This window comes from Dryobates pubescens, chromosome 30 (assembly GCF_014839835.1).
Source record: "Dryobates pubescens isolate bDryPub1 chromosome 30, bDryPub1.pri, whole genome shotgun sequence".
Taxonomy (NCBI): domain Eukaryota; kingdom Metazoa; phylum Chordata; class Aves; order Piciformes; family Picidae; genus Dryobates; species Dryobates pubescens.
The window spans coordinates 12,628,685-12,650,375 of NC_071641.1; the positions used below are offsets into that span (position 1 = coordinate 12,628,685).

General features: G+C 56.2%; 1 protein-coding gene across 1 annotated transcript; it reads left to right on the forward strand.

Moving 5' to 3' along the window:
• Nucleotides 1-275: 275 nt before the first annotated feature.
• On the forward strand, nucleotides 276-21,189 carry LOC104308866 (microsomal triglyceride transfer protein; the record flags this gene model as incomplete). Its single annotated transcript, XM_009910106.2, has 18 exons — nucleotides 276-342; nucleotides 1,945-2,126; nucleotides 2,303-2,446; nucleotides 2,991-3,098; nucleotides 5,706-5,822; nucleotides 6,946-7,085; nucleotides 7,747-7,900; nucleotides 9,492-9,649; nucleotides 11,712-11,877; nucleotides 12,663-12,770; nucleotides 12,919-13,131; nucleotides 13,261-13,475; nucleotides 15,542-15,639; nucleotides 18,090-18,211; nucleotides 18,798-19,025; nucleotides 19,827-19,951; nucleotides 20,476-20,646; nucleotides 21,054-21,189. Coding segments are annotated over exons 1-18 (2,652 nt in total), but the record flags the coding sequence as incomplete, so codon positions are not given.
• Nucleotides 21,190-21,691: the final 502 nt, after the last annotated feature.

Below are 21,691 nucleotides of genomic sequence, written 5' to 3' on the forward strand. Positions count from 1 at the left end.
CTCCCTGCCCCTTCCAGCCAAACTGGAGCTTGCCCCCCCTGCTCCCACCCACCCTTGGCAAACCTCAGCTCATTTCCACAGCCTCGCTGGCTGCTGGGGGATGGAGCAAAGGTTTAATGATTTGCTTTCCCTGGGGGAAGGCGGAGACAGGGAGAAGGTCGAGCCCCCAGCGCATGACGCTGCAAATCGTGCCCACTTTTGTTGGAGGCTCCTTCTCCCACCCCCTCCTCACCCCCCTTCCTTCCCCAGCTCCCGCCCAGCTCCCGGAGCTCACCATGGATCCACAGGGAGCTTTGGGGTACGTTTGCCTGCTCTGCTTTTCCTTCGGGAGAGCTGCAAAAGGTAAGAGGCTTTGGGCTGCTTTGGGTACAGGGACAGGATGGGGTTTGGATGCTCTCAGAAGTGGGAGCTTGTCTTGGGACTCACAGCAGGGACACAATAGGGCTTGGATGCCCTCAAAGGTGGGATCCCGATGTTGGGGCTCACAGCAGGGACAGGATGGGGTTTGGATGCTCTCAACGGTGGGATCCTCCTCTTGGAGCTCACAGCATCTCCCCAGAGTCTGCTTGGGGAGGGAAGAGTTATGCCTACAACACAAGCGGACTGAGCATCTCCTGATGAGTGAAGGTGGATGGGGGGCAAGTTTGGGGATCGTGGAAGTCCTCCCTGAGTGGAAAGTGAGGAAAAGCAAAGAGCTGGAGCTGTTTAAAGTGCTGAGAGTGCAGGGATGTAGAAACCCTTCAGCCTGAGTGATGGAGGAAAGCCCCAGGGGGTGAGTTGGATTGCCACCGACTCAGTTCTCATTTTCACAAGAGCATCAGGACTGTAAAAGCTTCCAGAAGCCCAGCAAGGGCATCAGATGGGTGGGAGAATCTCAAGTGACTTTAGACAATAGATGGGACTGCTTATGGCTTGGCAGAGGCAACCCTCCCCCCACCTCCCCCATCACATTTGCATACAAACAAGAGAAGGGGCTCCAAATGCTTCTAGGTTAGTAAGGTTAAACCAAAGAGTTTGGGTCCAGAGCTGCCCCCACCACCTTCATTTGGCCCCACCACAAAGCCAGTGTGATTTAAGAGGGGGCAGTTGTGGTGGGAAACACACAAGGGGCTCTCTTCTGCCCTAAGTAACAGCACCAGGTAATGCTCAGTGCCCAGTAAAGAGAAGGTCCTTCAAGACATCCCTCGTGTCCAGGGGTGTGCTCAGGAAGCTTTGCTTCAGGGTTAAAGGGTGGTGGAGAGCATCTCTGTGAGCAGAATGAGCTGAGAGCCCTGGGGCTGATGAGCCTGGAGAAGAGCAGCCTGAGAGAGGACCTGATCAGTGCTGAGCAATAGATACAGGATGGGGAGCAAGGGGATGGGGATGGGGCCAGACTCTTGTCAGTGGTGCCCAGGGACAGGCCAAGGGGCAAGGGGCACAAAGGGGAACCCAGGAGGAGAAATGTCTGCGGTGTGAGGGTGCTGGAGCCCTGGAGCAGGCTGCCCAGAGAGGTTGTGGAGTCTCCTTCCTTGGAGAGATTCCAACCCCCCCTGTCCATTGTGCTCCTGGTGATCCTGCTTTAACAGGGGGGGCTGGACTGGATGAGCTTCAAAGGTCCATTCAAACCTCCACCAGTGTGGGGTTCTGTGACTCTCTGTCAGTTTCAAGAAGTCCTGAAGCCCCTAAGGAGTTCCCCTGCTCTGTCCATCATGTCCAAGGCAGGCTGGAAACACCATCAGGGATCAGCTGTCACCCCAGGAAGCCCCAGCTATCCAAACCACTGCCAAAACCAATATCCCATTAAAACCTCCCCATGTGCTGCTCAGGACCTGTCAGCTATGCCCTACTGCCTGCCATAAACTCACACTTCCAAGAGGAAGACCACAAGCATCTATTGGAGTCCAGGTCCTCTGTGGGATGGAGGATGCTCATTCTGTGACCTCCAACCTTTGCACCTTTCCTTAGGGGACCTGCAGCCACTTTCATTCCAGCCTGGCACCCTGTACCAGTACCACTACTCCCTGGATGTCCAGGTGGACCATGCAGCCACAGCATCCCCACGAGGAGCCTGGCTGAAGGCTGAGGCATTGGTCCAGGTGCACCAGCTCTGGAGGGACCAAGGGGGAGAAGAGCTGCTCCAGGTGCAGGTGTGTGAGGTGCTCAAGCCATGGCAGTCACCTGCTCCTCCTGGGAGCAGCGATGCTGCCTTGTCTTACCCTCTTCCCAAGCCACCTGAGAAATGACCTCTGTGACCAAGAGGCCTTCTGCACAGCAGCTTTAGATGGCCTTGGTCACTGCTTTCTTCCACCTTCTGCTCTCCTAGATCCGTGACCTGAGAGCCCAGCATGAGTCAGAAGAGAAGAGGAGCCCGGGCGGCTCCGGAGGCCTCCCTGCAGAGATTGCACTGAGCCAGGAGGCACAAGCAGAGCTCCAGCAGCCAATGTTCATCTCCTGGAGCAGTGGGAAGGTCAGCTGGACACCTGCTGGGCTTGCTCATGCCCTCTCCACAGAGCACTCCTGCCCACAGCCCAAATTTTCCCAGCTGCAAAGCTCTGATGAAGTCCTGCTCCACCTCTGAGTTCACACCAGAGCAGAGGGAACCAGAGAGAGTGACCAATGCAGGATTCTGTGAGCCTCTGCAAAGTCCAAATGTGGGATTATGTGATCTCCTGCATTGTGGCTCTAGGTGCAGCCTCATAGAATCATGGAATTGTCAGGGTTGGAAGGGACGCCAAGGCTCAGCCAGTCCCAACCCCCTGCCATGGCCAGGGACACCTCACACCACAGCAGGTTGCTCACAGCCACATCCAGCCTGGCCTTAAAGGCAAACCTTGTGAGCATGCAGCCACAAAGCTCAAGCTACTGAGGGATACAGTCTTCCTTGTGAAAAATACCCAGATACCTACAGGGAGATGTTTAGGTCGCAGGGGAGATGCCTCTCAGGCAGCAGAGAGCCCACAGGGGCCCCCAGAGCCATCCCCACAGCCACAAACTCCTTTTTCCCTTCCCAGGTCAAAGCCTTCTATGGGGACGAAGCAGAGAGCATCCTGATCTCCAACCTGAAGCGAGGGGTCAGCAGCCTGCTCCAGCTCCAGCCCCACGCTGGCACCACAGTGGAGGTGAGCCACAGCAGCAGGGAGGGGATTGTCCCCTGGTGCTCAGCTCTGGGGAGGCCACACTGTGAGTGCTGTGTCCAGTTTGGGGCACCTCAATACAGGAGAGATGTGGAGGTGCTGGAGCCAGGGCAGAAGAGGGCAGGGAAGCTGGGAAGGGCCTGGAGAATAAATCTGATGAGGAGCAACTGCAGGAGCTGGGGATGGTTAGTGTGAAAGAGAGGAGGCTGAGGGGAGACCTCCTGGCTCTCTACAACTACCTGAAAGGAGGCTGTGGAGAGGCTGCTGCTGGTCTCTTCTCACAGGTGATTAGTGATAGAACAAGAGGGAGCAGCCTCAAGTTGTGACTGGGTAGGTTCAGACTGGACACTAGGAAGACATTTTTCACAGCAGGAGTGGTCAGGCACTGGGATGTGCTGCCCAGGGGGGTGGTGGAGTCAGCAACCCTGGAGGTGTCTGAAGGTGGTTTGGATGTGGTGCTTGGGGTTTAGGGGTGACCCTTGCAGAGCAGGGTTCTGGGCTGGGCTTGGTGATCCCCAGGGGCTTTTCTAACCTGAATGATTTCTGAGGTAGGTATAGAGCTGAGGCCAGGTCTTGTCCAAAACCCAAGGATCAGAGCTGGCCCCAAAAGCACAGCCAGCCTAGGTGCTTCACCATGGGACTCACAGAATGGTTTGGACTGGAAGGGACCTTTAATGGTCATCCAATTCCACCCCCCTGCAATGACCAAGGACATCTGCAACCAGATGCCCTTGCTCAAGTGCCCCAAACAGCCTGGCCTGGAATGGTTCCAGGGATGGAGCTTCTGCCACCTCTCTGGACAACCTGATCCAGGGTCTCACCACCCTCAGTGGAGAAAATTTCCCCCTTCTCTCTAATCTGAATCAGTCTCTTGCAGTTTCAGAACATCACTCCTTGTCCTGCCACAACAGGCCCTGCTCAAAAGTCTGTTCCCAGCTTTCATAGAGGACCCCTTTAAAGGTGCTGCTGTTTGGTAGCACCCTGGTTGCCTTTGGGACCACCAGGAAGGTGCAAGGGTGGGAGCCTAATGCTTGCAATCATTTAGATTGTGAAAGACCTTCAAGATCATCGAGTCCAAGCATTGACCCAACTCTACCAAGTCCACCACTAAGCCATATTCCCCAGGCCCCACCTCTAAACAGCATTTAAACACCTCCAGGGATGAATCTCCCTCTTGGAGTTTAAAATGGTCAAAGGGGGAGGCAGATGTTGGTCAGTTAGAGGGCAGAAGGGCTCTGCAGAGGGACCTGGACAGGCTGGACAGATGGGCAGAGGCCACAGGATGGCATTCAGCAAGTCCAAGTGCCAGGGGCTGCACTTTGGCCACAGCAACCCCAGGCAGAGCTACAGGCTGGGGTCAGAGTGGCTGAGAGCTGCCAGGCAGAGAGGGACCTGGGGGTACTGGTTGACAGCAGATGAACATGAGCCTGCAGTGTGCCCAGGGGGCCAAGAAGGCCAATGGCATCCTGGCCTGCATCAGGAACAGTGTGGCCAGCAGAAGCAGGGAAGTCATTGTGCCCCTGGACTCAGCACTGCTTAGGCCACACCTTGAGTCCTGTGTCCAGTTCTGGGCCCCTCAGGTTAGGAAAGAGGTTGAGCTGCTGGAAGGTGTCCAGAGAAGGGCAACAAAGCTGGGGAGGGGTCTGGAGCACAGCCCTGTGAGGAGAGGCTGAGGGAGCTGGGGTTGCTTAGCCTGGAGAAGAGGAGGCTCAGGGGAGACCTTCTTGCTCTCTGCAACTCCCTGCAGGGAGGTTGTAGCCAGGTGGGGGTTGGTCTCTTCTCTCAGGCACCCAGCACCAGAACAAGAGGACACAGTCTCAAGCTGTGCCAGGGGAGGTTTAGGCTGGAGGTGAGGAGAAAGCTCTTCCCAGAGCAAGTCATTCACCATTGGGATGTGCTGCCCAGGGAGGTGGTGGAGTCCCCATCCCTGGAGGTGTTCAAGAGGGGACTGGATGTGGCACTTGGTGCCATGCTCTAGTCATGAGGTCTGTGGAGACAGCTTGGACTCGATGATCTTTGAGGTCTCTTCTAACCTTGGTGATTCTGTGAAAATTCAGGGCACTCCTCGTGGGCTTTGCTGCTCCAGCTGCCCTGGGCTGCCAGCAGGGATGACTACTGGAAATGTAGGTGATTTAATGGCCAGTGATCTGTAGATGACCCTCAGGAGTGGGCACAGGTACAAAACCATCATCATTCCCTAGACAGTAGGAAGAGAGGAGGGAAACAAACTCCACAACAACTTCTACCACGAAGGATTAGCTTTGCCCAGTCTGGCCAGCAGCTGGCTGGGAAATCCCTCCCCCTCCAGAGGTCAACTGCTGCTGGAGAGACCTGTGAAGAGCACAAAATAACCTCAAGACCCAAAACCCGGCCCAAAGTTGCTGGTGCTGGTGTTAAGCTGATTTTCCAGAAGCCAGTTTCCTGCCCAGGTGGACTTGGAGCCACCCAACACCACCCAAACATGGCCCAGGTCCCAGAGATTTGGCTGTTTCTTTGCTACCTCTTGGCTTGTGCTTTGTGTCTGTCCTCTACACAGATCCCTTTGGTTTTGGCCCAGTCCAAGCCCAATCACCCTTAACCTTTGTGTTTCAGGAGGACAGCTCTGGGCGCTGCCGAGTCGCATACTCCGTGTCCAACCACTCCATCACAAAGATGAAGGATCTCCTCAGCTGCACAGGGACCAAGCCTGGATTCACCTCTGTTAACAAAGCAAGTGGTAACAAGACAGCTTGCCCAGGGAGGTGGTGGAAAAAACCTCCAGGGGTGAGACTGCCACCACCTCCCTGGGCAACCTGTGCCAGGCTCTCACCACCCTCCTGGGGAACAACTTCTTCCTCACAGCCAATCTCCAGCTCCCCACTTCTAGTTTTGCTCCATCCCCCCCAGTCCTATCCCTCCCTGACACCCTCAAAAGTCCCTCCCGAGCTTTCCTGTAGCCCCCTTGCAGATACTGGAAGGCCACCAGAAGGTCTCCTGGGAGCCTTCTCCTCTCCAGACTGAACAGCCCCAACTCTCTCAGTCTGTCTCCACAGCTGAGCAGCTCCAGCCCTCTGCTCATCCTCATGGCCCTTCTCCGGACACCCTCCAGCACCTCCAGATCCTTCCTGGCACAGAGGCTCCAGACCTGGATGCAGTACTCCAGCTGTGGTCTCAGCAGAGTGGAGCAGAGGGGCAGAATCCCCTCCCTGCCCTGCTGGCCACACTTCTCTTGCTGCAGCCCAGGCTCTGCTTGGCTCTCTGGGCTGCAAGTGCTCCCTGCTGGCTCCTGGGGAGCTTCTCCTCCCCCAGCACCCCAAGGCCTTTTCTTCAAGGCCGCTCTCAAGCCATCTGCTAAGGTCATCTACTCCAACTGCCCCATCACGTGCAGGGAAACCTCTCAACCAGACTTGGTTGCCCAAGACCTTGTCCAACCTGGCCTTGAACAGCCCCAGTAAGAAAGTTCAGGTGGTGTCCATCAGCCATAGGTAAGAGCATTCCTCCAGCATGATCCTGAGGCTGGTGAGAGCCTGGCACAGGCTGCCCAGGGAGGTGGTGGCAGCCTCCTGCCTGGAGGTGTTTGCAGCCAGGCTGGAGGTGGCTGTGAGCAACCTGCTGTGGTGTGAGGTGTCCCTGGCCATGGCAGGAGGTTGGAGCTGGCTGAGCCTTGAGGTCCCTTCCAACCCTGACAACTCAATGATTCTGTGCTCACCTGGGGGGGAGCTCCTTCTGCAGCTGGGAAGAGGTTGAGTTCTGGATTTTCCTTCCCTGCATTTTGCAAAGAGAAAGGAGAGAGAGAGAGTAAAGGAGAGCAAAGGGTTTGGGGTCTTCCCACCTTCCTTTTTCCTCTGCCAAGATTTTTGGAGTCGAGTGGCAGCCCAGCAGCAGCAGCCAGTACCTGGTGAAAGACAACCTCCTGCAGTCGGTGCTGGCAGAGGAAAGCCACCTGCTGGCTCCAGCCCTGAGGTCCTCCACTGGCATCAAAATCACTTCCAGGTGAGTGATGCCCCCACACCAGCTTGCCCAAGCAGGCAAAGTTCACCTGTTGGAGTTGAAGGTGTGGATGATCAGGGGGTTGGAGCACCTCTGCTCCCAGGACAGGCTGAGGGAACTGGAGGTGCTCAGCCTGCAGATGAGGAGGCTCTGGGGAGACCTAACAGCAGCCTGCCAGTACCTGAAGGGGGCTACAGGAAGGATGGAGAGAGACTGTCTGCAAAGGCCTGCAGGGACAGGACAAGGGGCAATGGCTTCAGACCAGGGAAGAGCAGATTTAGAGTGGATGTTAGGAACAAGTTCTTCTGGAACAGCCTGCCCAGGGAGGTGTTTGGGGCCCCATCCCTGGAGGTATTCAAGGTGAGACTCAACAGGGCTCTGGGCAACCTGATCTAGTAGAGGAGGTCCCTGCTGACTGCAGAAGGGGTTGGACTGGATCACCCTTGGAGGTCCCTTCCAACCCAGATCACTCCATGATTCTATGTTGTAGCTCAGCTGGCACAGCCTGGTGCAGGCAGCAAGGAGAACTGGATGGGCATGGCATGGAGGGAACACCAAACACCTTTTGACTGCTTTGCTCCACCTCCAAGCCTCCATAACCCCAACCAGCCCCTGAGTTTGTAAATGAGGAAGCAGTTCCTGATGGCTGCTTCTCTCTCCACAGGCAGCAGCTCCAGCTAGAGTCTCCTCCAGTGCCTGGCCCGGCAGAGGTGGCTGGACAAAGCCTTGAAGATGTGCTGGCTGGCATGGAAGGCCAGCACCAGCCCCTGGGCATGACCAGCCTGCCCTTCAGGAGGGTCTGCACCCACTGCCCATCGGTCAGTGACCCAAAACTCATTGCATGCTCTCCCCCAGGGCTGTGGGATTTGGGGTTAACCCACAGTGGTGCATTTGGAGGGGCTGGCTACCAACTGTCCATGCAGGATGCAGCCCCAGAGAGAGAGAATGGGATAGAGTGGAATGGAATGGAATGGAATGGAATGGAATGGAATGGAATGGAATGGAATGGAATGGAATGGAATGGAATAAACCAGGTTGGAAGAGACCTTTGAGATTATCCAGTCCAACCTATCACCCAGCGCCATCTGATCAACTCAACCATGGCACCAAGCACCCCATCCGGCCCTTCCTAAACACCTCTAGGGATGGAGACTCCACCACCTCCCTGGGCAGCACATCCCAATGGCCAATCTCTCTTTCTATGATGAGCTTCTTCCTAACATCCAGCCTGAACCTCCCCTGGCACAGCTTGAGACTGTGTCCTCTTGTTCTGGTGCTGGGTGCCTGAGAGAAGAGACCAACCCCCTCCTGGCTACAACCTCCCTGCAGGGAGTTGCAGAGAGCAAGAAGGTCTCCCCTGAGCCTCCTCTTCTGCAGGCTAAGCAACCCCAGCTCCCTCAGCCTCTCCTCCCAGGGCTGTGCTCCAGACCCCTCCCCAGCTCTGTTGCCCTTCTCTGGACACCTTCCAGCAGCTCAACCTCTTTCCTAACCTGAGGGGCCCAGAACTGGACACAGGACTCAAGGTGTGGCCTAAGCAGTGCTGAGTCCAGGGGCACAATGACCTCCCTGCTCCTGCTGGCCACACTGTTCCTGATGCAGGCCAGGATGCCATTGGCCTTCTTGGCCCCCTGGGCACACTGCAGGCTCATGTTCAGCCTACTATCAACCACTACCCCCAGGTCCCTCTCTGCCTGGCTGCCCTCAGCCACTCTGACCCCAGCCTGTATCAACAGCCTGTAAAGCAATAGTCTGATGCTGTTACCCCTTCTAGTGTCTCATGTTGCTCCCCCCATGGGGGAAGGACCTTCCTGTCCCCTGTGATTCTGTGAGGGGAGAAGTGACCTGATGCACTTCTGCCACTCCCGGTTGGTTAATCCCATCCCAGCTCCAGGGAAGCATTCCCAGCACACATCAGGCTAACAAGGACAACAGAGGAGTCATTTCTGCCTCCTCAGGTTCCCCCAAGCTCTTCACCTAGGAAGTCTCTCAGGCATGGGTGATGCTATCAACTCCTCCTGCTCTTTTTCCTGGCACATCCCACAGATGTGGGCTTTTGGGCCTCAGCACAAATGCTCAGTGCTGGGAGGGTGAGGCTGCAGTAGATGCCTGCTGGTGACTGCATGACCCCTCACGGGGCCCTCATACTCCTGAATATTTCCCAAGTATAAATATGATTGGAACAGTTTGCCTAGGGAGGTGGTTGAGGCCCCATGCCTGGAGATATCCAAGGTGAGGCTCAACAGGGCTCTGGGCAGCCTGATCTGGTGGAGGATGTCCCTGCTGACTGCAGAGGGGTTGGAGTGGATGACCTTTGGAGGTCCCTTCCAACCCAGGTGATTCTATGATCCCATGATGCAGGGTCAGGGGTCAAAGAGGCCAAACGCCAGCTAACCCACCTCATCTCTGCAGCTGAGAACCTACCTGAAGAGCTTTGGCAGCCAGAGGATCAAAACAGGCACCTGGGAGGTGGCGACCACGTGGCGGTTCCAGAGGGTCATCCAGATGCTGCGTGGAGCCAAGAAGAGAGAGGTGCTGCAGCTGCTGAGGAGGGCACCTGAGGAGATGCTGTGAGGCTCCCAGCAGCTGGCTGTTGTGCTCATTACAGAATCATGGAATCATTAAGGTTGGAAGGGACCTCAAGGCTCAGCCAGCTCCAAGCCCCTGCCATGGGCAGGGACACCTCACACCACAGCAGGTTGCTCACAGCCACCTCCAGCCTGGCTGCAAACACCTCCAGGCAGGAGGCTGCCACCACCTCCCTGTGCAGCCTGTGCCAGGCTCTCACCACCCTCCTGGGGAACAACTTCTTCCTCACAGCCAATCTCAGTCTCCCCACTTCTGGCTTTCCTTCATCCCCCCCAGTCCTGTCCCTCCCTGACACCCTCAAAAGTCCCTCCCCAGCTTTCCTGTAGCCCCCTTCAGATCCTGGAAGGCCACAAGAAGGTCTCCTGGGAGCCTTCTCTTCTCCAGACTGAACAGCCCCAACTCTCTCAGTCTGTCCTCATAGGAGAGGAGCTATAGAATAGAATAGAATAAGAAAAGAATAGAATAGAATAGAATAGAATAAAATAGAATAGAGTAGAATAGAATAGAATAGAATAGAATAGAATAGAATAGAATAGAATAGAATAGAATAGAATAGGAGTTAACCAGGTTGGAAGAGACCTTTGAGACCATTGAGTCCAACCTATCACCCAACACCTAATCAACTCAACCATGGCACCAAGCACCCCATCCAGTCTCTTCCTAAACACCTCCAGGGATGGGGACTCCACCACCTCCCTGGGCAGCACATCCCAATGGCCAATCTCTCTTTCTATGAAGAACTTCTTCCTAACACCCAGCCTAAACCTCCCCTGGTGCAGCCTGAGACTGTGTCCTCTTGTTCTGGTGCTGGTCCAGCCCTCTGCTCATCCTCATGGCCCTTCTCTGGAGACATTCCAGCACCTCCAGATCCTTCCTGTAATAGAGGCTCCAGAACTGGACCCATTTTTGGCCCTGACAACTTAAGGTTGTTTGGTGCTGGTCCAGACACCACACCTGGTCCAGGCAGCTGTCCTGACCAGTGCCCTGCCCTGCTCTGCTGAGCCCCCACCTGCAGTGCTGGGGCCAGCTCTGGAGTCCTCAGCACAGGAGAGACATGGACCTGTTGGAGCAGAGCCAGAGGAGCCCACAAAGATCATGGAAAGGTTGGAAGCACTCTGCTGTGAGGCCAGGCTGGGATTGTTCAGCCTGCACAAGAGAAGGCTCCAGGGAGACCTTCTGGTGGCCTTTTGGTACTTGAACAAGGCTGCAGGAAAGCTGGGGAGGGGCTTTCTACAAGGGCATGGGGAGGTAAGAGAAGAGATGATGGCTTCAAACTGAATGAGGTTAGGATTAGAGGAGATGTAAGGGAGAAGTTCTTCACCACGAGGGTGCTGAGGCACTGAAACAGAGGGGGTCTGAGTGGCCAAGGCCAGACTGGATGGGGCTTGGAGAAACCTGCTCTAGTGGAAAGTGTCCCTGCCCACGGCAGGGCTTTGGAACTAGATGACCTTTAAGGTTCCTTCCAACCCAACCCTTTCTATGATTCTGCTTCCAGAGGGGAGGTGGACACTGAGACTCTTGAAGGTGTCCAGAGAAGGGCAACAAAGCTGGGGAGGGGTCTGGAGCACAGCCCTGTGAGGAGAGGCTGAGGGAGCTGGGGTTGCTTAGCCTGGAGAAGAGGAGGCTCAGGGGAGACCTTGTTGCTCTCTGCAACTCCCTGAAGGGAGGTTGTAGCCAGGTGGGGGTTGGTCTCTTCTCCCAGGCAGCCAGCACCAGAACAAGAGGACACAGTCTCAAGCTGTGCCAGGGGAGGTTTAGGCTGGAGGTGAGGAGAAAGTTCTTCCCAGCAAGAGAGATTGGCCACTGGGATGTGCTGCCCAGGGAGGTGGTGGAGTCCCCATCCCTGGAGGTGTTCAAAAAGGGACTGGATGTGGCACTTGGTGCCATGGTTTAGTTAGTCATGAGCTGTTGGGTGCCAGGTTGGACTTGATGATCTCTGAGGTCTTTTCCAACCTTGGTGATTCTGTGAGTGTTCCTTGTGTCTCTTCCACCTGGCTCTCCTGCTGGGCCATGCCACTGATGCCCTCCCTCTCCTTGCTCCAGCCCCTTCCTGGTGGAGGCAGCCGTGGCCGCGCAGTCGGTGGCCTCCTTGGCAGCTCTCTCAGACTTCCTGGATTTCAACAAGGAGCCCAAGCTGCTGCTGGAGAAGTTCCTCTATGCAGCAGCCTTCTCTCCCCGGCCTTCAGGAGAGCTTCTCCACCTGGTGCTGGTAAGTGTGGTCATTTCAGGCTGCTGGAGAGCAGTGAAAAGGACCTGGGGGTCCTAGTGGATGGGAGGTTGACCATGAGCCAGCAATGTGCTCTTGTGGCCAAGAAGGCAAATGCCATTCTGGGTGGATTAGAAGGGCTGTGGGCAGTAGGTCCAGAGAGGTTCTTCTCCCTCTCTGCTCTGCCCTGCTGAGGCTGCATCTGGAATATTGTGTCCAGTTCTGGGCCCCTCATTTCAAGAAGGACCTCAGGGAACTGCTTGAAAGATTCCAGCACAGAGCCACAAAGATGATGAAGGCAGTGGAACATCTTCCTTATGGGGAGAGCCTGAGGGAGCTGAGGCTCTGTAGCTTGCAGAGGAGGAGCCTGAGGGTGACCTCATTGCTGTTGCTAAAGCTGTGCAGGGGCAGTGCCCAGAGGCTGGAGCCAGGCTCTGCTGGGGGATGCCCAATGCCAGCACAAGGGGCAGTGGTGGAAGCTGAGGCAGAGGAAGCTCCATGGAAACAGGAGGCAAAACCTTTTCCCTGTGAGGGTGACAGAGCCCTGGAGCAGGCTGCCCAGGGGGGTTGTGGAGTCTCCCTCTCTGGAGACATTCAAGACCCACCTGGATGTGTTCCTGTGTGCCCTGCTCTGGGTGACCCTGCTCTGGCTGCCCAGGGGGTTGGGCTGGCTGATTTCTCAAGGTCCTTTCCCTTTTGCCCCCCAACCTCCCCCTGGCTCCTTTCCTTCCCCCAACCTCCCCCTGGCTCCTTTCCTTCCCCCAACCTCCCCCTTTCCCACTGCCCAGGCCAAGCTGGATGGGAAGCAGCTGGCCCCTGAGCTGCATGAGACAGGAACAGTTGCCCTGGGCGCTCTGGTTGGCAAGCTTTGCCAGCAGAAGCTGTGTGGCCTTCAGGTGGGTCCTCTACAAACCTCCTCCTCTACAAACCTCCATGCTTGGCTTTTTTTTGTTTGGCTCCCATCCCTGCTTCCCCTAGGAGTGCCCCAAGTGTCTCCTGTCCCTCACCCTCCTTCTCTTCTGCTCTCCTGCAAACCCTGAGCAGGAGGTGGAGCGTGGGGTGGAAACCATCCTCGGGGGGCTACGAGGTGCCAAGGAGGAGTCTGAGGTGGTCATCTACCTGCTGGCCCTGGGGAATGCAAGGCTCCCCAGAACCATCCCCACCCTCCTGGGCCACGCTGAGGAGGGTCCTGCTGCCGTCGCCACCGCAGCCATCTCTGCCCTGCGGCGATTCCCTGCTCAGCACATCTCCGGCGAGGTACAAAAGGAGGCTGCCAGGGCTCGGTGCTCCTCCTCCCTGCTCAAAGCCAAGCCCTGGCTGGGGGAGGGGGTACAGAGCCACCATCTGCCACCCTGCCAGCACCCTTTCACCTCCCTCTCCCCTCAGGTGAAAGGAGCAATGAGGAGGATTCTCCACCAAAAGAAGAGGAGCTACAGCCAGCCCTGCCGCCTGGCCGCCGCCGAACTCCTACTGGAGAAGGAGCCCTTGCCCATGGATGTCATCAACATCCTGCTGGCCACCCAGGAGATGGAGACAGAGATGGCAGCCTTCCTGCTGCTGAAGGTCCAGAGCGACCTCCATGCTGCCCACCACCCAGCAAGGTGGGTTTGGAGGGGAAAGGTGCCTTATTTCCCCCTCCTCTCCTCCTCTCCCCTACACTGGGACCCCAGGGTTCATCTGGTCCCAGGAGAGCTGAAATGAGCTGGCTCAGCACCCTGCCAAGCTGAGTCTTCAAACTGTCCTAGAATCATAGAATTGTCAGGGGTGGAAGGGACCCCAAGGCTCAGCCAGCTCCAACCCCCTGCCATGGGCAGGGACACCTCACACCACAGCAGGTTGCTCACAGCCACCTCCAGCCTGGCTGCAAACACCTCCAGGCAGGAGGCTGCCACCACCTCCCTGGGCAGCCTGTGCCAGGCTCTCACCAGTGTCTGTCCAGTGTAAGGGACTCCACTGCTTCCCTTGGGAGAGGATTCCAATGCCTGACTGTGCTCCTGGGGAAGCATCTTCTGCAGTGCAGTGGGAATGAGCCCAGCAGTAACTTATCCCCATCACTCCTTGCCTTTTCCATGGGACTCCTCATGAAGAGGGAGTCTCCATCCTCCTGCTAGCCACCCTTCATGGCCTGGCACTGAACTAAGCCAAGCTGTGCTTTGGCTCTTCATGAGGATTCATCTTTGAGCAGCTCTGGCACCCAAGAACTCGGCTAATTCCCACTTGCTCTTGCTTGTTCTCCTCCTCCATGCTCCAGCTGTGGCTCTCCACCCAGCACACCCTACTCTGAAGTGTGCTAGCAGCACTTCTTGGGGCTGGAATTGGGGCTGCCTGGCAATCCCCAGCTGGAGGAGGAAGAAAAGAGCAGGGCTGCTCCTGCAGGTGACATCCTAGAATAGAATAGAATAGACCAGACCAGACCAGGTTGAAAGAGACCTTGGAGATCATCCAGTCCAACCTATCACCCAGCACCATCTGATCAACTCAACCATGGCACCAAGCACCCCATCCAGTCTTATATTAAACACCTCCAGGGATGGGGACTCCACCACCTCCCTGGGCAGCACATCCCAATGGCCAAGCTCTCTTTCTATGAAGAACTTCTTCCTAACCTCCAGCCTAAACCTCCCCTGGTGCAGCCTGAGACTGTGTCCTCTTGTTCTGGTGCTGGGTGCCTGGGAGAAGAGACCAACCCCCACCTGGCTACAACCTCCCTTCAGGGAGTTGGAGACAGCTAAAAGCCAAGCAGCAATAAGCGTGCAGCCCAAATTCAGTGCTCCCTCCTCAGCCTGCCCCCTGGCAGCAGAAGCCAGGCTCTGGGCTAAGTCCTTGGAGGCCACAGCTCTGGCTGGCAGGGCAGGGCACACTTTGTAACTGCATTAATCTCCCTGCCAGCACAAAACAAACCCAGCACTAGGAGTTTCCAGAGCTAAGCAGAGGCTGCACCAAAATATCTGCCTCTGGGTTATCCTCATCAACCAGAGGAGAGGGAAATTCCAGGGCAGCCTCTTCTCAGTTGCACCCTGTGATAGGACAGGGGGTAACAGAAAGTACAGCACAGGAGGTTCCACCTCAGCATCAGGAGGAACTTCTTCCCTGTGAGGGTCACAGAGGCCTGGAACAGGCTGCCCAGAGGGCTTGTGGAGTCCCTGGAGACTTTCCAGCCCCCTCTGGATGTGTGCCTGTGTGACCTGTGCTGGATTCTATGGTCCTGCTCTGTCAGGGGGGTTGGACTCAAAGATCTTTGGAGGTCCTTTCCAGCCCCTCACATCCTGTGAGCCACAGTTGCTCATTTCCATTCCTGCTGACTCTTCTCTGGGCAGCCAGGAGAAACAGGCTGGAAATTTGCACTTCCTTCTGTGCAGTGCCAGCTGGAATTCTGACAGAACCATAGAGCTGTTTGGGTTGGAAAAGACCTTTAAGGTAGAGTTCAGCCCTCAACCCACCACCACCATGGCCATTAAACCACCTCCCACAGTGCCCTGGCCACAGGTTTCTTGAACCCCTCCAGGGATGTGACCCCACCCCACAGGCAGCCTGTGCCTGTCCCTGACCACTCCTGCAGCAAAGAAATTGCTCCAAACATCCAACCTAAACCTCCCCTGGTGCAACCTGAGGCCATTTCCCTTCCTTCCCTCCCAGTGCTGACTCCCCCTTTCCCTCTTTCCTCCAGGAAGATCATGAAAGAGATCCTGAGAGAGCCACGAATCAATAATTACCACTTCTTCTCCAAAGCTGGTGTCTCCTCCTCCTTCTCAGGACCTCTGACAGGTGACACCATGGGGGACACTCATCCCACAGTCCCTTGATAGACTCAGAGAATGGTTTGGGTTGGAAGGGACCTCCAAAGGCCATCCAGTCCAACCCCCCTGCAGTCAGCAGGGACATCCTCCCCTAGGTCAGGCTGCTCAGAGTTTGTTGAGCCTCACTTTGAACATCTCCAAGGATGAGGCCTCAACTACCTCCCTGGGCAACCTGTTGCAGTGTTCCCCCACCCCCATGGTGCAGAACTTGTTCCTAAACAGCCAGGTAAGGCAGGGGCTGGTGGGGAAAGGCAGCTTCCACAAGAGGTCTTGGCTTCATAGACTGGCCTCAGAATCCTGGTGTGAGGTTTCTCAGCATAGAATCATAGAATAGAATCAGAGAACTGCCAGGGCTGGAAGGGACCTCAAGGCTCAGCCAGCTCCAACCCCCTGCCATGGGCAGAGACACCTCACACCACAGCAGGTTGCTCACAGCCGCATCCAGCCTGGCTGCAAACACCTCCCTGTAGGGCATAGGTGGTGACAAAAGAACCAACACCTGTTGCTTGTCCCCCAGCTGAAGCTGGCTGGTTGCCACCACCTGAGATCTCTCTCTTTGACCCCCCTGGGGCAGGAGGGCTGGGCCACACACCTTCCCCAAATCACAGAATGGTTTGGGTTGGAAAGGACCTTCAAGATCATCCAGTTGCAACCCCTCTGCCACAGGCAGGGACACCTCCCACTACAGCAGGTTTCTCCAAGCCCCATCCAGCCTGGCATTGAACACCTCTCTGTAGGGCAGAAGTGGTGAGAAAAGAACAAGCACCTGGAAGAAAAACATTGCCATGCCAAATGCTTTGATTGCTGCAAGAGCATGAGGAGATGGTGCAGAGAAGATTTCCCCTCAGATCTCTAGTGGCTGCCATTAGCAGCTCAGCCACCCTGGCCATAGATTGGCAGAGCTCTACAGGACTATCACAGCACATTAGAGGTTGCAAGGGACCTCCAGAGATTATCAAGTCCATCCCTCTGCCAGAGCAGGATCACCCAGGGCAGTCAGCACAGGAATGCATTCAGGGGGCTTTGAAAGCCTCCAGAGACTCCACAACCCCCCTGGGCAGCCTGCTCCAGGGCTCTGGCACCCTCACTGTGAAGAAGTTTCTCTTCGTGTTGAGGTGAAATCTACTATGTTCAAGTTTGAACCTGCTGTTTCTTCTCTTATTAGTGCACACCACCCAAAAGAGCTTGGCCCCCTCCACTTGACACCCACCCCTCAGATACTGATAGACATTGATCAGATCCCTCTCAGCCTTCTCCTCTCCAGACTAAACAGCCCCAGGGCTCTCAGTCTCTCTTCCCAGGGGAGATGCTCAAGTCCCCTAAGCATCCTCCTGGCTCTCCATTAGATTCTCCCCAGCATACAATGACCATACTACCCATAATAATAATACAATAAGCCTACTAACCATACAAGTTCCTGAGGAGGCTTACAAGTTGCCAAGGAGCTCTCAGGAGCCTGCTCCCAGCCATACCCAGTGACCTCCCAGTTCCCACCATCCATCTGGGTGAGCCTTGCAGACATTCAGGATCAGACTCCTTGTGGCCCTGGGCAGCCTGATCTAGTTGGAGGGGTCCCTGCTTGCTGCAGTGGGTGGGACAAGAAGACCTTTGATGGTCCCTTTCAATCTGGGAAGCTGTTAAGGAAGCATCTCCTCCTGCTGAGCACTGACTTGGTGGTGCCAGGCTCTGGGCACAAGCTTGCTGGGATCCCATCCTTGCACTTCCCACCTCTGGGCTTTGTATTTTCTTGTCAGCCTTCATCTCCATGCTGCTGCTGCTGCTGCTCTCAGAGCATCCTCCATTCACCACCACCCACTGACACCATTTGCTCTCTGCAGCTCCCTGAAGGCAGGCTGGAGCCAGGCGGGGCTTGGTCTCTTCTCCCGAGGAGCAATGAGAGGATGAAAGGAAATGGCCTCGAGTTGCAGCAGGGGAGGTTTAGGCTGGGTATCAGAGAAGGTTTAGGCTTAGGTTGGGTATCAGAGAAGGTTTAGGCTTAGGCTGGGCATCAAAGGAAGGTTTAGGTTTAGGTTGGGTATCAGAGGATGGTTTAGGTTTAGGTTGGGTATCAGAGGATGGTTTAGGCTTAGGTTGGGTATCAGAGAATGTTTAGCTTTAGGTTGGGTATCAGAGGAAGGTTTAGGCTTAGGCTGGGTATCAGAAGAAACGTCTTCACTGAAAGGATTCTCCAACACTGGAACAGGTCCCCCAGAGAGAGAGGTGGTGGAATCCCCATCCCTGGAGGTGTTGAAAAGGCAGAGATGTGGTGCTGAGGGACATGGTCTAGCACCAGGCTTGGTAGAGTTAGAGGATGCTTGGGCTCCATGATCCTAAAGGACCTTTCCAACCAAAAAGATTCTCTCTGTGACTCTTTGGCACTGCCCAGGGATGCTTACAGGTTGTCTCTCTGCCTTTCAGTCACCCAGGACCTGCTTTCCACCTTTGGGCTGGACCTGCTCTTTCTGGAGGGTGGCTTCCCGAGGAGGAGCATCTCTGAGTTCTCACTGCTCAGCCGTGGCCAGCAGCTCCATGCAGCTCAGGTGTGCTGCTGCCTGCCACCTACATGGAGCAGCACAGGGTGTGAGGGGCTGGAAGGGACCTCCAGAGGTCATCAAGTCCAAGCCCCCTGGCAGAGCAGGACCCTAGAATCCAGCACAGGTCAGACACAGGAACACATCCAGACAGGGCTGGAAGGTCTCCAGAGAAGGAGACTCCACAACCTCTGCCCCAGGGCTCTGTGACCCTCACAGTGCAGAAGTTCCTCCTCATGCTGAGCTGGAACCTCCTGTGCTGCAGCTTCCATCCACTGCCCCTTGTGTCCCTTCTTCGCCTCCTTATGGGGCTTGACCTCACCTCTTCACTCTGCATCTTCTGCACACCTCCCATGCCCAGTGTGAAGCCACACAGACCACCCCTGGAGCAGGGGCTCCCCTGCCTCCCCCAGAACCAGGGGCTGCAACCCCAGTGCTGCATGGAGCTCAAGGGCAGCTTGGATGCCCCATCCAACCCGCCCCATCGGCGTCCTCCTGCTTCAGAGGGTCCCTGAGCCAGGGTTGGGCAGGGATGGGAACTCACAGGGCACAAATCCCTCTCCAGCTTTGCTCCAGCTCTGCTGCTGTGGTTTAGGTCACTATTGAAGCCCAAGGGATGGAGTCAATGCTGGGAGAAAATGTCCTGGAAGGGGAGGAGGAGCCAGAGCTCATGGCTGGGATGTCTGCCATCTTCTTTGACGTCCAGCTGCGGCCCATCACCTTCTTCCAGGGGTACACAGACCTAATGTCCAAGGTCCTGCTGAGCAGTGGAGAACCCACAAGTGTGGTCAAAGGCAACCTCCTGCTGATGGACCATCACCAGGTACTGGGTGGGAAGGGGATGCCCAGCCCCAAGCCCTAGTGAACTCCCTAAGAATCACAGAATTGTCAGGGCTGGAAGGGACCTCAAGGCTCAGCCAGCTCCAACCCCCTGCCATGGCCAGGGACACCTCACACCACAGCAGGTTGCTCACAGCCACCTCCAGCCTGGCTGCAAACACCTCCAGGCAGGAGGCTGCCACCACCTCCCTGGGCAACCTGTGCCAGGCTCTCACCACCCTCATGGGGAACAACTTCTTCCTAACCTCCAATCTCAATCTCCCCATTTCTAGTTCTGCTCCATCCCCCCCAGTCCTATCACTCCCTGACACCCTCAAAAGTCCCTCCCCAGCTTTCCTGTAGCCCCCTTCAGATCCTGGAAGGCCACAATTAGGTCTCCTCAGAGCCTTCTCCTCTCCAGACTGAGCAGCCCCAACTCCCTCAGTCTGTCTCCACACAGAGCAGCTCCAGCCCTCTGCTCATCCTCATGGCCCTGCTCTGGACACCTTCCAGCCCCTCCAGATCCTTCCTGTGCTAGGGGCTCCAGAACTGGATGCACTACTCCAGGTGGAGTATCAGCATGAGCCAGAGGATTTTGGGTGTGTTCCTCACCATGGACACTCAGCTAAGAGCAAGGTGGCACTGCCAGATCTCTCTTGGGGTCAGCAGAACAGCAGCAGGGGTGGCTCTGCCACGGGACACAGCAGGGCTGAGCTCCTCTCCTGCCAGCCCAGCTGCAGGGGGTCTGCTGCTCAGCCAGGAGCAGTGCTCAGGCACAGCAAGCTCTGCACTCTCCATCTTCCAGATGATTCCTCTGCAGTCTGGCCTCCAGGTGGCCATCAAGCTCCAGGGTGGGCTGGGGCTTGACATTTCAGCTGGCTTGGACTTGAGCATTTGGGAGCAGGAACTGAAAACCAGCATCAGCACCAGGTCAGTGGGTGGGAAACTGCTTGGCTCTGGGGACCATAGAGTCACAGAACTGTCAGGGCTGGAAGGGACCTCAAGGCTCAGCCAGTCCCAACCCCCCTGCCATGGCCAGGGACACCTCACACTACAGCACATGTGCATCCTCATGGCCCTTCTGTTGCAGCACCTCCAGCTCCTTCCTGCAACAGGGGCTCTAGAGCTGGGCTCTGGGGTATTTAGGGGGCTCAGCATCCATCATGAGGGATGCTCCACCTCAGGCTGGCTTTCCACAGCCCCCTGCTCTCCTCCTGCTGGGTCCAGCCCTTCCTGACCCAGTGGAAGATGTCCCTGCTGACTTGCAGAGGGGGTTGGTGTGGATGACCTTCTGAGGTCCCTTCCAACCCAAACCATTCTATGATGGACACAGCATGCAGGGCTCTGGTGGGCACTGCTTACACTTTCCCCTGGCCAAACCTAGAACCAAGATGCTTCTGGGGTTGTTTGATGCCATTGCTTGCTGACCTGAGCCACCTTCTTCTCTCCTGCAGGGGAAGCCTGGCCATTGATTTCCAGGCAGAACTAGATGCCCCTTTCCTCCAAGCCACCTTGAGAAGCCAGACAGAGGTGGAGACCTCAATCCACTTCAACACCATGCTGAGGTTTTCTGGCAGCCCAGTGCTCATGTGCCTGCAGCTGAGCAAGGAGCAGGTGCCCTACAGGTAGTCTCTGGCCATGGCCAGGTACTGTGCAAACATCATGATGTGGCTGAGAGAAAGGAGGACTTGGAGGGAGGGAGGAAGCAACTAATTGAGAGGGGTGGATCAAAACCAGTAGCATCATAGCATGGTCTGGGTTGGAAGGACGCTCCAAAGGCCACCCAGTCCAAACCCCTCTGAAGCCATCAGGGGCACCCTCAACTAGATCAGGCTGCCCAGAGCCCTGTTGAGCCTCACCTTGGCTATCTCCAGGGAAAGCACAGTGCAAGTTCATGATGGCATGGGAGGAAGCACCATGCCTGCACCCCCAGAGATCAAGCCCAACCCCCTGCAAAGCTGGGCCACTGCTCTGGGAGGATGTTGTGGTCCACCACAGCCTGCTGACCACCCTGCTGTCCTCTTGTGCACAGGGAGATCTTCACAGTGTCCAGGTGTGCCGGGAGGCAGCGCAGCAGCGTTCGGAAAGGCAGGCAGGGCAGCGTGCCTGGCAGGCAGCTCGCCTTGCACAGGGCCAACTCCAAGCTCTGCCACCTCCTGCTGACAGCACCAGAAGAATAGGGGAGCTGCAGCACTCTGGGACTGGATACCTGCCTGCCATGCACCCCAGCTCTCTGTGAACCCACTGTGAGCTGCCAAGGGCTCTGCCCAGCTCCTCCACGACCCTCTTGAGCAAGAACCATGCTGCAATAAGGGCATCGGGGAAGGAGCACAAGAGGAAGCTCTTGCTTAGACACATAGAATCAATGAGCTTGGAAAAGACCTCAAAGATCATCCAGTCCAACCTGTCACCCAACACCTCATGACTACTAGACCATGGCACCAAGTGCCACATCCAATCATAGAAACAACCAGCTTGGAAAAGACCTCAGAGATCATCCAGTCCAACCTACTGCCTAATGCTAACACCTCCTGACTACTAAACCATGGCACCAAGTGCCACATCCAATCCCCACCCTGAACACCTCCAGGGATGGGGACTCCACCACCTCCCTGGGCAGCACATCCCAATGGCAAACGACTCTCAGTGAAGAACTTTCTCCTCACCTCG